The 15128-nt window shown below is 37.3% G+C and overlaps 1 protein-coding gene across 2 annotated transcripts in view; it reads left to right on the forward strand.

The window, feature by feature from the left end:
• The window catches only part of LOC140166490 (actin-related protein 5-like), a 33178-nt gene extending 19479 nt beyond the window's left edge, over positions 1–13699 (forward strand). The window contains exons 11-16 of one of the 2 annotated variants that reach the window (XM_072189968.1): positions 558–672; positions 7800–7867; positions 8763–8857; positions 9190–9391; positions 10664–10775; positions 12384–13699. In XM_072189968.1, coding sequence (XP_072046069.1) covers positions 558–672; positions 7800–7867; positions 8763–8857; positions 9190–9391; positions 10664–10775; positions 12384–12553 — 762 coding nt within the window. In that variant the 3' untranslated portion in view covers positions 12554–13699. The remainder of the gene's footprint in view (positions 1–557; positions 673–7799; positions 7868–8762; positions 8858–9189; positions 9392–10663; positions 10776–12383) is intronic. The other variant, XM_072189967.1, reaches the window with a different exon arrangement.
• The last annotated feature ends 1429 nt before the right edge of the window (positions 13700–15128 follow it).

Here is a 15128-nt window from a genome sequence, read left to right on the forward strand (position 1 = left end):
CAATTATGTGATACAAAAACCTCATCAACAATGAAAAAATCGGGGATGATGCTGTCGATCGGGTTACGGACCTTTAAAAGATTAAACCCAGATAAACATTTTCAATTAAAACATGCCCTTGAAAATAATAACTATATATTTATCAAAATCAATGCATCTTGAGATACAGGTTCTAATGTATAAAGTATATATATGCTCAAAATACTTTTCTTCCAGTAATAACCTTTGTTGATGGCACAAATCACAAGGATGGTAGCATTTGTTTTGATGTACCTTGCGTCATTTATTGGAAAATAAAAGCGACTGCCGATATCTAAACGATAAGTCACCAGCATGCCGTAGCGTCAATGCACAAGCATTTGACTTGAAGGCAACTTTGTTGCTATATGCAGCAAGCTGCGACTAAACACTGGTAGCGTTTGTGCAAATGCAATCACTAGCGAATCACACACTGCAATTGCTATAGTATGACATGGATTGTAGTATATATTTTTTTTTCATTTTTGATAATCAGTCTCATTAGCATTATTTGTTTTAAAATTTATTTTCTTTATCAGGAGCTTGTTGACAGTCGATCTCAAAGACAAGAGTTGAAGAGTGAATTAACCAAGCGACGTAGCATGGCATCGCAGCAACGCATGCGTACCATCGCACAATTAGCTCAAGAAAAAAGTAGGTAGAAAGCAGGAGCTATTTACAATATCTTTTATACTAAAAGTTGTTTTGTGTCTGCCACGCCCTGTTAACATGCACTGTATACTTTATGCTGAACCTGTGGGTGTGTTATACCAGGGCCGTGACACTCGTATTCAAACCCTGTATAAAAAGTGAAGTCACTTTACGGCAATTTAATTGACATATCGGCAGTTTGAGTGACAGTTGCTAGGCTTTTTCAGTACACTAGTAACGTCCTAGTAACGCTCAGGCACCCTTAGCCTAAAATTTACATGCGTTCGCACAACAACGCTAGCGTACTTATGCCACAGTGGAACAGACTTATCCCGTATTAAATTGACAAGTTCGTATTTGATTGACAGTTGCTGGGCATTTTCAGTACACCAAATTTATCCAAGATGGCGGACGTCGAGTGCTAAATTACGTACGCTTTCCAGCAAAAATACAGCTGATTTAGCCAAAGTCAACATGGGGTCATCGTAGATAATATTTTCCTATCATATTGAGCTAACTTCTCAGCTACTTGGTTTTTCAAAATATGATAGTAATGGAAAAAAAAAACCAAATGTTCGTCGGTTTTCGCAATTTAATTTTTTTTTAAACGATGACGTAAACTTGCATCATCTCTTCCACAGGAAATACACTCCTACACAGGTATGCCATCACATGATCGCGCATAGGCTGAGTGACTGACTTCATTTGCGCAAACGAGTGGCTTATCCTATAGTATATTAGTACTCGAGAATCCTTGGTTATACTCCAAAACTCCCCACATCCGATGATTATTTAATTATAGCATCAGTACTGTATAACCAGGGAAGATGATGTTGCATAAGTTCCCTGGTTACGCTATGCTAATAACCAATCACAAGCTGTGATGAGTTTAATTGACAGGTGATGACAGACGCATAACAGTTTTGTATCTTTGTCTTTAAGTATACATAAACATCAAGTATGCACAATTAATTTGTTTTGCAAAAAGCAACCGAGCTCAATTCAGCCTTACTCCTTTGGGTGTCACGTAATTATAAAACCCATATCATACTTTCTTTTGGTTACGTTTTTTTCTCTTTTTTTCCAGCTCTAAGGGACTTCGGTGTAAGGTTCTATAAAAGATTTTTTGACTTCAAAGCAACTTTCTAACGACATTACTACCCATGACTGAGTGCTGGTAGCATTTTGTAATCACTACCAGTACAATGCTACCAGTGTTTGATAGCAATTTTACTTGCAATTACTGCTAGCATGATATGGGCATATAAATTGAAGTAAATTTTGACACACAATTTTGCAAGTAGATATACAGTTACATATTTTTGCAGTTCGAGTTGAGTTTTCAGTTTTCATAGAGCAAGAAACCAGAGAAGCTGGAATATTTATACATCACACTAGCCATGGTGGCGCCTCCTTTCCACCCCAAAGCCAACCAGACTCGGTCCCCTTCTATTAAATTCAAAATGGCTGAATTAGAGATGTGATCATAATTGGAGTCAGTTGCGCCAGTGTGAGGGAATGCTGACACAATCACCTCACCATTTTTCAAAAGACTTATCACTGTTTCATGAGCAATAGCTACGCCAAAAGAAAAGGTAAAATAGTAGGTACCTGGGGTTTGGCAAGTGTACTGGTTGGTTACAACATTAAAGGCATTGTTGATATTTGTGGGGAATTCCTGAAATGTGATCACATCTCCAATATTGCCAAATTGACCTGTAGTTTGTACCGCTGTGAAAGCTGATCTTGTAGCGTGTCCAGATTCTCCTTTCTCCCCTCTGATACTAAGACCGGGTTCACCCTTTTCTCCTCTCTTTCCATCTTGCCCGGAGCACCATCTTGTCCGGGATTGCTTCTGATCTTGGACCCATCTTTCCAGGTAACCCCATCAAGCCTGGTTCTCCCCGTTCTCCTTTTGGACCTTCTGGTCCAGGAATACCTACAAATCCCAATCCTGTGTCACCCTTTTCTCCTCTGATGCTATGTCCTGATTCACCCTTTTGTCCTTTCAAACCCTCCTGTCCAGGAGCACCAACATTTCCAGGGATTGCTACTGACCTTGGGCCAATCTTTCCAGGTAACCCCATCAAGCCTGGTTCACCTCTTTCTCCTTTTGGGCCCCCTGGTCTGGGAAGACCTTCAAATTCCCATCCTGTGTCCCCTTTTCTCCTTTGACACTCAAGCCTGGTTCACCTCTTTCTCCTTTTGGACCACCTGGACCGGGAAGACCTTCAAACCCCAATCCTGTGTCCCCTTTTCCCTTTGACACTCAAGCCAGGGTCGCCTCTATCACCCTTTATTCCGCTCTCGTCCGGGAAGACCATTATGTCCGGGTATTCCTGAAGCACCTGGGATACCAGGTGTAGCTGCCACACTTTGGCAACAAATATTGCATGTTTCTCAGCTGCAGGGTGGGACCCCTGCTGTGGAAGAGTTAATCCTGTAGTAGTACAGAGAAGGCTGACCATCAGGCACAGATGGAAGGCTGGCATCCTGGAATCTGTGACAACCAAGAGATAATAAAATTATTAGTTTTGTGTTGATGGGACATGTTGATTATAAAGGTCTGGTCCAATGCAAATTAAATTTTGCAAATGCAAATATTTTAACATTTCCATAAAATAGATTTGTATTTTCCACACAAATATTAATTTTCACTGTCAGATATGTCCCCTGATAATTTTGAATTGAAAAAATGAGTTAAATCAAAGAAGATCGCTATTTAATTCCAGCGCCATGACTGATGTCAGTCATCTTGATTTGTTATGAACATCTCAAACACCATGTACGTACAGTATTATGAACATCCCAGACATATATTTGACTAATATTTCAATCATTTGATGGGGATTTTAAATGTTGCGTTAAGACATTTTGAATACAACACCTAAAGCCTTGATTTATGCAGGGTATATGAGTTTATTATAGTACATGTAGAACTGTGGCCCAGCGGTTAAGGTTAGCCGAGAGTTTTTCATGCGCTTGATTTCAGAGGGGCGTAAGTTCATAACAGAAAAACAGCCATGCAGAAAATGAACAAGCGTGCGGGACGTGAGGCCTACTTACAATAGAATATCGATCCACGGTCAAGACATGAAAAGGCTATGAAACTTGGCTTAGCTCGTGCCCGGAGCTCGGGTGCCGGGGGGGGGGGGGTGGGCACAAGCCGTTTTCTGCAATTTTCACAAGGATTTTATAAATTTTAAAATTGATTGGGGGCACTTCGTCAAGCTACGCAAATGTGTTGATTTTGAATTTATAGCCTTGATATCTTTGATGAAATCAATGCTGCTATTCCCCTGATTACAATGTAAGGGTAGGCAACAACAACAATATCAAAAAGCAATTATTTGTAAATCGAATTTGGGATGAAAATCAACAAGACAGACTTAGCAGGCCTACAAATTTCTGAATTATATAAAGTGAAAAACAATCAATCACGATTCACTGCACTCAGCGAATCAATCAAATAAAACTAAAAAGAAAGGAGCAAGAAAGAATAAAGAAATAGAGAAAAAGAGAAAGAAAGAGAGAGAAAGAAAATGAACGAAAAAGAAAGAAGGAAAGAAATGAAAAAAAAAGAAAAGAAAAAAGAAAGGAAGAAAGAAAAAAGGAAAGAAAGGAAGTAAAAATGAGAAAAGAGAAAAAAAAAAAGAAAATTCAGCCACACAGAGACTCGAACCCACAAAAATAGTTCATATTAGATTCCCAGTCCAGCGCTGTATCCACTCGGCCATAGATCAGCTTACGGAACTGACTGTTCTCAAAGCGGATGATATAACTATAATTGGATGCAATTACATATGATTACAATCGCGTCCGCATTATGGCTCTTAGAATAAACACGCATGTCGGCGCTGAAATTTTGAACGAACTGATGGAGGAAAACCTCGTTTTTTGCAAAACTAGCTTCAATTTGGAGTGAAAATCAAATGGAATAGCAATTGGTAGAATGTTGAGAAATAATGTAGGTATTCAGATGTCTAAATTAACGTCTCGTAATCAAGATATCGATAATTTCACAAACCAGCTTTTTCTCAAGCAAATTCTCCAAAATTTTCCCCCAAAACGGGCTTATAAAATTTAATCGGTACTGTATTTGGTTCTTCCCCATGGCAACATTATTTCTTTGATCGATTTGTAATACAATACGAAAAAGAAGAAAACAATCGCCGGGTGTGGATTTATACGGAGCGCACATTTGAAAAAAAACCTCATGGAACGTGTTTTTGATCTTGTGAACATGGTGGGTAAAAATGCTTTAAACGAAGGATTTTCAAATTTATTCTAATAATTTGTATATAACACACACAAAATGTTAAGCTACATCCAATGCACCAACATTTCACTCGCCATGATATTTGATTACTGAGAAAACTCTGTTTTAGAGAACAACTTTATCGCCTTTTATACGCTTTTTATATCGCCTCTTTGTGTAACCTTAAGATCTTTGACTCTGGTGCAATCGCGCAATTAAGAGGTCCCTGCATGGTGCAATTGCTGGTGGAGGCAGATTTCAAAATCTTATTATGCGTTTCAGTAGTGAATAATGTGAATAAGAGCTGATGGAAAGTTATAAGATCTGATAATTTTCACTGTTTTGTCAACGTAAATATTTCATTTGGTATTTTAGGTTAAAGTCAAACAGATTAGACGCAAAGACAACTGACTCAGCATTGCCCTGTGCTTCATGCTATGGCAAAACTATATTGGTTTGTCACAAAATCAATGTACCTCTGACATTTGTAGCAAACATGTAGCACTTTGTGCATATTATCAGCACAAATGCATTAGACACATTATGCAAGCAAGCATTCAATTTAAATCCAAGTTTAACAGGTGCATAGTGTTGCCCCCCATGAGCGACATGCAAACATGGTGGAGTCTGTTTTCTTTGAGTCTAATAATCTTTTTGGTTGAAGTAAGAATGTACTACATCATGAAGTAAAATAATGCGAGGACATTCTAAAGTAAATCTACTACCCCCACAAAATATAGGGTCCACAACTTTCCCCTAAATACTTTTTAAAATAAATCAAAAATATTTGACAAAATGCAAAGCTGTAAAAAAATATGTAGCCTTATTATTTTGTTTTACACATATTTGTTTTACACATATGGGCCAAATTATAGCGTCACATGTCATTGTGTTCAGTCACAATGGTTCATTATGTAAAAAAAGAGACCGATTTAAACAGTGTTAAAAATTAAAGTTGCATCTGAATCCATAGGAGTCGACTGTCAAACAATACAGTAGGCCATGCTTATCCATGTGTTTGTTAAAGAAAACCTGACTGCTATATGGGCTCAGGTGCAACTTTTAAAACAGCCTCTTTTCTTACACAATGAACCATTGTGACTGAACGCAACGATGTGTAACGCTATAAATTGGCCCACAGGGGTAAAACAAATAGGGTTATATGTATCTTTTTACATTTTTACATTTCTTAAAATATTTTTCGACTTATTTTAAAAAGTATTAGGGGAACTTAAGTCGTGGACCCTATATGTGAATGTGCCATAAGCTTAATATGAAATATGCTGAATTATATTACACGTATAGCAGTTCATAAATCGTGAACTTATAGCCAAAGTGAGTGTCGATTTCAAAAAGTAAGGTGATTATAATGACTTCAAGAATGTGTTTGTTTGTTTTTCATTTTAGATATCATTGATGTCAAATAATGCAGAACTAACAAAGTTATGAAACTAAAAGTGATATAAAATACAGATTCAAAAGTTGCATCTTTATTGACTTGTGCCCATGACAATAACTTTATTCAATGATCAATCATGGTGAATACAGCGGACAATGGGGCTTGCTATGGTAAACGTTGACCATGCAGACGGAAAGTCAAAACTCATGATGTTTATAAACCAATAGGTTGCTGAATGCAACTTTGTAATTTGTGCCTTTCATTGGTTTTAGTTTCATAACTTGGTTATTTCTGCATCATTTGCCGGCAGTATCTCAAATTAAAGAAAACATCCTTGTGGTCATTATAGTCACCACCTTGATTTTGGACCCTCACTATATAAGGTCATTTTCATGAACTGCTGGCTTATTTGTTGTGCTGACTACAATTTCTGCCAAAGAAGGATGTCAGTTGTTTACATTTTGAGAGGGTACACAGCGTAAACACAGAAATGGGATTCTTATTAGCTGATTCAATTAATCTGATTGGCCACTTATGCATCAAAACGTTGGTCGGCGCAAACAAAGCTTCGACAATATTGCTCATTAACAGGGCGCTTGCATCAATCTGAACAAGGGACTGCCGTTCTTCTCTGAAACTGAGTGTAGAGTAGACATCTCTCATTGCATGTGCATTGATTTATTTAACTTCACTTCCAACAATCATCATCAAGTAATACATAAATTTGAAATCTACTGACTGAAGAAGTATACTAATAAGCTACTGTACATAATATTATTATGGTTTTAAATTTACCTTGTATAAATGATAAGCTGTCAAGATATTGATATAATTTGTTGCATTAGTGTTGATCTTGCTGTTAAACCATGAATATTCTGAAAATATATTTGGGTGAATACCCAATTGTAATCGGCAGCTCTGACCTTTGAACTTCGAACAATCATATGTTTGTACTGGTAAATGTATAATGGCAACTGATCAAGTTCTTAGTCATGTGATCATCACAATAGTAAACATTCATAGTCCATAAAGCAGTGACTAATATTATCATATTTTTAATAATACAGACTTTTGTTTTGTTATATTCAAGTAATAGTCCTTGATAATACTAGTTGCTGTTATAAATGAACCAGTGGTAATAATGTTTTTTACTCGGGTAATCAGGTATTTGGCATTTGGGTTTGTCATTAAATATTTGATTCTTAGTTTTCATCCCAAGGAGTGATTTGTCTCTCATGTTTTTAATCACTATAAAGTTGTGAAGAATTATTCGGGAATCCCCTCGAGTCTAAAAATAGACTCTGAAGGTCACTAAATTTACCCCTGTAATAATACTTAACTCTTGACTTCTTCAAAAAGATATTTGCTAGATGTACTGGGTGATCATCCTACACATTATTAATTGGTTATATATTAATGTATTTTGTGTACTGCACTGATGTTTTACATTTTTGTTTGTTTGTGTGTTTTCAGGTGGAAAGAAAGGCAAAGAAGATACATTTGGTATGAATGATGAAGATTGGGATGTATACAAAGAAATTGTAAGTAAAGTTTTAAAAGATATATGAATTACTCATCATATATGTACATGAGCTTGTAGAAACTATCATATAACCCTGAAAACAATCTTACAAAACCTTACCCCCATGACGGGGGGGTAAGGGGGTAGAACAGGCAATGTTAACAAAACAAACCACTTCAGCGAGGTTGAGAGTAATCAGTCCCATGTGCCCACAAAGTGACTATTTGAGTTTGTATGGCTATTGTTACCGCACAAGTCAATAAACTCCCACCTTAAGCTCCCGTAAATTCACATAAGTGTGCGCCAGTCACACATTATGCAACCCTCAACTAGCGAAAGTGCCACGCCTAATTGCATGCACGCCATTCTATATCAATACATTACACAATGTTATGTGTCTCATCTTTTTTTGCCAATTATGAACAGGCAAACCAGAACTGAATCACACAAATGTACAAGTTTAATAGGCCATCTCATCATGCAAGATGAATCTGAAAAGAAAGTGAAAATGCAAAATTTCTAAAATTATTAATGTAAAAGAGACAGAAAGAAAGAAAATCCATTGTTCATTAAGTGTTAGTAAGACAAGGTTGGCTTTATAATGAAGAATAATCAGCTGATTTTAAGTATGTAGGGCTGTAATTCTAGAATTTGGACTTACAAAATAGTGGAATGGAAAAATCATGGACTTTATAAGACTTAAAGCCTGTGGGAATCTTATGAAACATATCAAGGAGAGCTGGCTTAGTAGCACTGCACCCTGCACATACAAGAACAGTAACCCTCTCCCTGGGGTAAATGGTACCAGAGCCCCCGGTCCTTGCACTCTCCAGTTTTCATTCCCTATATATAATAGACATGATATACACCCTATGCTATTCAGTAATTTAGGATTTTCTTTGATTTTTTTGCAGAACAAAGATGGTGGTGACAGTGACTCTGAAGCAGAACAAGAAAAGTTGTCAGAGCTGGAACAGATTCTGAGAGATTTTGACCCCAAATTTGAAAAGTAAGTGATCCTTGAGTGGTGTACTGTGATTTATGAAAGGATTTTATCATCAAAAAATAGTGATGATATATTATATATCATCTATCTAACTTGACAAGAGATAAGAAAGTCATTGTAATAAACTTGTGCTTTATAGTACACTTAATTTGCAACCTGGAAACTTTGTCACTTTCTGGCGTATGCTTAGCATAAAGAATGGGTCAGATTAGGATTACACAACTATGGCTAGCCTAAAGTGGTAAAAAATACTTTAAGTTCTCTGATAACTAAGTGTGAATACATGTACTTGTACACATTATAATATATTTTAAATTATTATTAATCCAACATAGACAAACTAGTCCACAACCTGCCTACCGTATGACCTTTGACCTAGCTGAGTACTATCAAGTACATCTTGGAGTTGAACGTATCCGTGCCCCTGAGGTGATGTTTCAGCCTTCATTGATTGGTTTACATCATGCTGGCTTGGCGGAGACATTGCAGTATGTACTTAGCAAGTATGACAGCAAAATGCAAGACAGGCTTGTACAGGTAGGAAATATTGCAGGGATTCTGGTTTATTTCAAATTTGTTGGTATTCCAAGGGTGGGGTACTCAGTACAAATGACCATACAGGATGTGTCACAAACATGGGTCACATTTTCGGACATTTGGTAAACCAATTACCCCTTTTCTAGGCCGATTTTGGTGTATGGATGGGTCATTTTATTTTAAAATTTTCCCATTTTTTTTTTTTTTTGCCTAACTAGAACCAAAATTTGCTGAAAATGTTGGCAATTTGCATTAAATTTGGGCAAAAATATTGACTTTTGGTATAACAATGGGTCCAATTTTCTTGAAAAAGCAATTGGTCTACTTTCACATTCTCAGAGGCAAATGCCTAACTAAACCAAACTTGAGTACCCCTCCCCGCATTGGTATACCCTGGCTGGATTAGCCAAATAGATAACCAATTTCTGCCTTACCAAATAAAGTGAGAATACTGTTGTGTTATGCTCTCAACCTCAATTCCTCAAGGTCTTGGTCTTCCATAACATACAAAACAAACTATTACCTGCATTAAGGAAAGAAAAGCAGCGAAGAAATTCCAGATAGTTACTCACAGTTAAAAATCTTCCCAAACATTAAAATGACCCTTTGAATTATACTCTGTGTAAAGATTAGCAAACAGTGAATCAGATACTTAAAATTGTTGTTCTTTGTGAACAATTCCAAGTAGAAATGAAGGTACGTGCAGGCCCGTACGCAGGGGGGGTGCGGGGGGTGCGACCGCACCTCCCCAAATTTGCAAAAGTATACAAAAAGTCCCAAAATTTAAGAATTTGCGAAATAGCGATCAAAAAAATCAGGTTTTTTACGGTTTTTTGGTCAAAAAAGGTCCAAATTCAGGGGAAAAGTCCACTTTTTACAAAATCGCTCCCCCCCCCTCCTTTGGAAAAAAGTCCACTTTTTCAAAATCAGCACCCCCCCAAAAAAAATCCTGCGTACGGGCCTGGGTACGTGTATGGGAAAATAGTGGCATGATCGACAGGAATTATAGAAATAAACATAATTTTTCTATTAATATTAGCGACGGCAAACCTGGTGAAAAATTATGTTTATTTAAATGAAGGTGTTAAACCACTACACTAGTGGTTTCGTCAGATTGGCAACCTGTCACATCTGACTGCTTCCTTTGATTGGCTACAGGATGTGATGGATATGATGAAACCATTAGTGTACTGATGTTCAAAAATGTGAGTCAGATATTTCACATACAGTGCCTGCCTCTATTAATAAATTTTCTTCGTTGTTTGTTCACAGAGAATTTACCTGACTGGTGGCAACATGAGTTACCCCAATCTACAGCAGAGACTGGAGACAGAGTTACTTGCTATGAGGCCATTTCAGTCAACATTCCAAGTATTCAAAGCAGGTAAGAGGCAACTCATGATAAATGGTTATATAGTTTAATTTAGATACAAGCAGATATAGGAAGCAAAATAAATAATTCAATGAAATAAACTACGCAAAAAAAAGTTTCTTTATGGTTAGGAAATTTACCCACTATTAAAATCTAGCTACTAATTTTGTATGTTTGCAAAATAATCGCATGCGGGGGATTGTCCTGCGCATTTTGACACCTTAATCACTACCCAACGACACTCCTGTGAAAAGATATGAATGTTTAAGTACCAAGAGGTCGACAGATAAAAATGGCAAAGAAGCCTATTCAAAGGTTTTAGAGCTGATTCATTGATCCAAGACAGTTTCATTATTCCCGCCTTTTCAATTTGAATTTAAAGCATTTTCCTTGATGCATGTTGGATAATCCTTTGCTTATTGTGCAGATGAATGATCAAAGACAAAGGTGAGTGGGTACTAAGACATTAACGTTTTGAGAGATGGGTTTTTGGAAAAGAGATTCAAAACAGGTCATGATTACATCAGTATGGAAGATACTGTATGTTCAACATGTTATCAAAACATGACAGATGGAGAATTGTTGGTATGTTACAAGCTGGTTTAATGGTCGCCGAAACCACCCGCAGTGTTGGCACCACCCCTCCAACAGTAACCAAGTGAAGAAACCACCATGCAACCTATGGAAACTGTGATAATCTTCCCAGAAGTGGCCGTCAAAGGGTCACATCCCTAAATCAAGATGTGTCCATCATAAACATAGCTACCCGAAATACGCTTGAATAGGACTTTTTGCAACTTTTTTTTTTTGGACCTTGTGTTACTTAAACATTCATATCTTTTCTCGGGAGTGTCGAAGGGTAGTGATTGATGTGTCAAAATGCGCAGGACAATCCCCCGCGTGCGATTATTTAGTAAACATCCAAAATTAGTCGCTAGATTTTAATAGTGGGTAAATTTCCTAACCATAAAGAAACTTTTTTTGCGTAGTGTACATACATGTAGGAAAATTAGCATTGTAAAAGCCCCTAACTTGTTACATAGTATGCTGGGGATGTAAGGATTTGAGCACCAGCAAGCTTGGTTTCTGGGTAAGTTGATGATATCCTTCATTTGCTTGGGTGGATCAAATCGTGTCATATATTTTTGCTGTCCCTAATATCAAATGGGGCAGTGCTATCCAAGTGCAGCTTGTGTCTAAAAATAAGTAAACAGCAAGAGCTTCATGATCCCACTGCTAAATTATGTGCTTACTTGCTTATTTTGGGTACTTGTAGTTTCCCAAACCACAGCAGCTTTCCATTTATATCCTCCTGTCCTGCATCACAGTTCCCAGGTCCAATGCTTCCAGTCCACCTGCTTGAGTACATCTACATAAGTAAGGGATGGTCTACCATGCATGGGTGTCCAATTGATCAGATTGGTGACAGGTGTGCTATTACTCCTGAAGCAGTGTCCATTGAAGCGTGTCCTTCTTTCCCTGATCTTCTCTGAGAGTCTTGGAAGGTCTCCGTAAATGCTGTTTCCAGTGGATGCTGTACATTGCCCTGAAGCCTGTAATGGCCCATTTAATCACTATATACCAACTATGTTTTTTTTTTTTTTTTAATTCTTGTTACAGACAAGCCTAGTCTTGATGCATGGAACGGTGCCAAGAAGTGGGCTCAGGATGCCAACCAAATCGCATCAGGCTTCGTAACTAAGGCGGAATATGAAGAGAAAGGTGGAGAATACCTCAAAGAACATGTAGCATCCAATCTCTTCACATCAACACCAAGCATGACTAGGTGACCACAGCTCAGATGACATCTCATGAGATATTTTATTTTTTAAGAACAAAAATCATGAAATGCTATTAGATGTATATGACTAACAGGATAGTTTTGAGTCATTATACTGTCCTACCATGAGGAGAGGGCATATTGAAATTAATCATTAGTTATTTCCAGTTAAAGCCATCCCCCGTACTGTAACATTTGCTGAGGACACCCTCACTTTTTTTTATTTTGTTTTTTTTACACGATTGTAATGCACTACAGTAAACTAAGAGATCCTGCAAAAATCAAGATTTTAGGTGCTGTAGTTTTGTCAAAATCTGATATTTTGAATAAAATGTCTTAAAAAGATGGTTTATTATTACAATGGATATATTAGTCGAACACGTATGTCGATGTTCATAACACAGTACGTACATGGCGTGGAGGACGTGCCGTAGCATAACCGACGGAGTGACACGCATTGGCGCTGGTAGTATATACCAATGTTCTTTGCTTTACCTCAGTTGTTCAGCTCAAAATTAGAAGGGGACATATCTGACAGTAAAAGCTAACGCTAACATTTTATGGAAAAGATATAATAATCTATTTTTATGGAAATGTTACAAAGTGACTTAAGGGGCCAGTCACCCACCTTTGCACAGTACTTTTTGTGGGACCTATGAGCATATCAGGCACACCAAATTGCATTCTGAATACGAGGAATGTCTTTCTGATATCACATATATTTTTAATTTGGATTTTTTGAAATTCGTGATACAATACAAATTTTATGGCAAATTAAAATTGAAATTTTTGACATTTAACAGTTCTCAAATTAAATTCATAAATCTTATAATATGTACGTAAGTGTATGTAGTCGGAAAAACAAAGACAGTGCATGGTGTAGATCAAAATATCAAGTAATTTCAGTTGAAATACATACAACCCCTGCAAGACATGACCTTAATCTCCCATACAGGGGGGTGTAGATTTCATATGGAGTCGCCCATTCAGGTAACCACATTTGAAATTCATACTCCCTGTGTAGAAGATTGAAGTCATGTCTATCAAAGGAGCAGATGGGGGGGATGGATTAAACTGGAATTGCCTTATTGTTGTTTTCAAAAGCATGTACTGTATTCATTCCAATAAGCGCCCAGCGCAGGGCGCTTTTACAAAAGTCATTTTGGGTGGGCGCTTATTTTTTACCTTGTTTACCTAATTTTTTCGTAAGGGCCGTTTATTAGACATTAAATTTACCTATGTTATAATAGGGTCCCTAGACAATCTAGTAGCTTTTCTGATGCAGTAAATGTATTGCAAGTTTACACAGGACTCCAAATCCTCAAGCTATTTCACTGTATCAACGTCTATCAGTCACTTCAACATTAATGGTACCCTTTAGCAAATTGAAAATACCCTGGGTGGGCGCTTATTGGGGTATGGGCGCTTATTGGATTGAATACGGTAATCTTGCTTTTTATTAATACATGTAGAAAAGTTTGAAGATTATGGAATACAAAGACATTGTTTGTATATAATATTGTTCTGTAAAAATTCAAGAGATTACATTATCATACCACTAAGGTAAACATCAAAGAACACCGCTAACCTGATATATTTTCGTATCTAGTCAGTGAGTGCGTATTTTACGCTTTATATCTAGTCAGTGAGAGCGTATTTCGCAAGGCCGATACGCTGCGTACGGGCGAGGTACGCCGTATAAAAGCGAATCACGTAAACCGGGCGCGTAAAATGCACGCAACCTGTAATACGCGAACAGTCATCTATTTTTTGTAATATTTTTCCTATTTAGCAGGAATTAAAATGTTTAAAAACGTAATTATTTCAATATTTAGAATGACTTAGTGGTATGATAAATTCGTTATTAGGTTCAGCGTCGGTATAGTGCGGGAAATTATCGTGCGCTCAGTGTCATACTGGGTTCAGCCTTGCTTCACCCAGTATGACACTTCAGCGCATCGATAATTTCCTGCACTATACCTCCGCTTCACCTAATAACTAATACCCTCAGAGAACCGACTCTGCTTTGTTTGCATGTCGCTCTAGCATGGAGGGCAAAATAGTACACCAAGGGATTATTTTACCATGGCCCTGTTAAACTCTGATCAAAAGTGTGTTTGTTTGTGTTCTGTGTCTCATGCAGTGTGCCAGTAACATGCACTAAGTAAAACTTGTGCAAATTTTTGTCACATCAAAGCTTAAAGAGGCAAATTTAAGTTAATTTAATTATCTTTTGATTATGAGTTTTGTCAATAAATGCAAGAGGCACACTGTCTTGGTCTCCATGTGTGACAAAACAAATACTGCAGATTTACCATAGTATTAATATCTCTTTGGGTCTTATCTCTTTAAAATACAGTACTCATCACTATCAGTAACAAGGCGGTTCTTGAACCACGAGTCTCGCCTGCTTTCTCGACCGCCTGCTTTTGGTAGATGTAAATGAACCTGCAACAACCCATGGTGATTTGCCTGTTCAAATTGAACAAATTGTTGAGCTTGATTGGACCAATATTGAAATTTGACCTTTGACCCCTAAATTTTGGTGGTTCTCGGCTGGACACGATTACCTGGCTGATGTGAAT

This window comes from Amphiura filiformis, chromosome 12 (assembly GCF_039555335.1).
Source record: "Amphiura filiformis chromosome 12, Afil_fr2py, whole genome shotgun sequence".
Taxonomy (NCBI): domain Eukaryota; kingdom Metazoa; phylum Echinodermata; class Ophiuroidea; order Amphilepidida; family Amphiuridae; genus Amphiura; species Amphiura filiformis.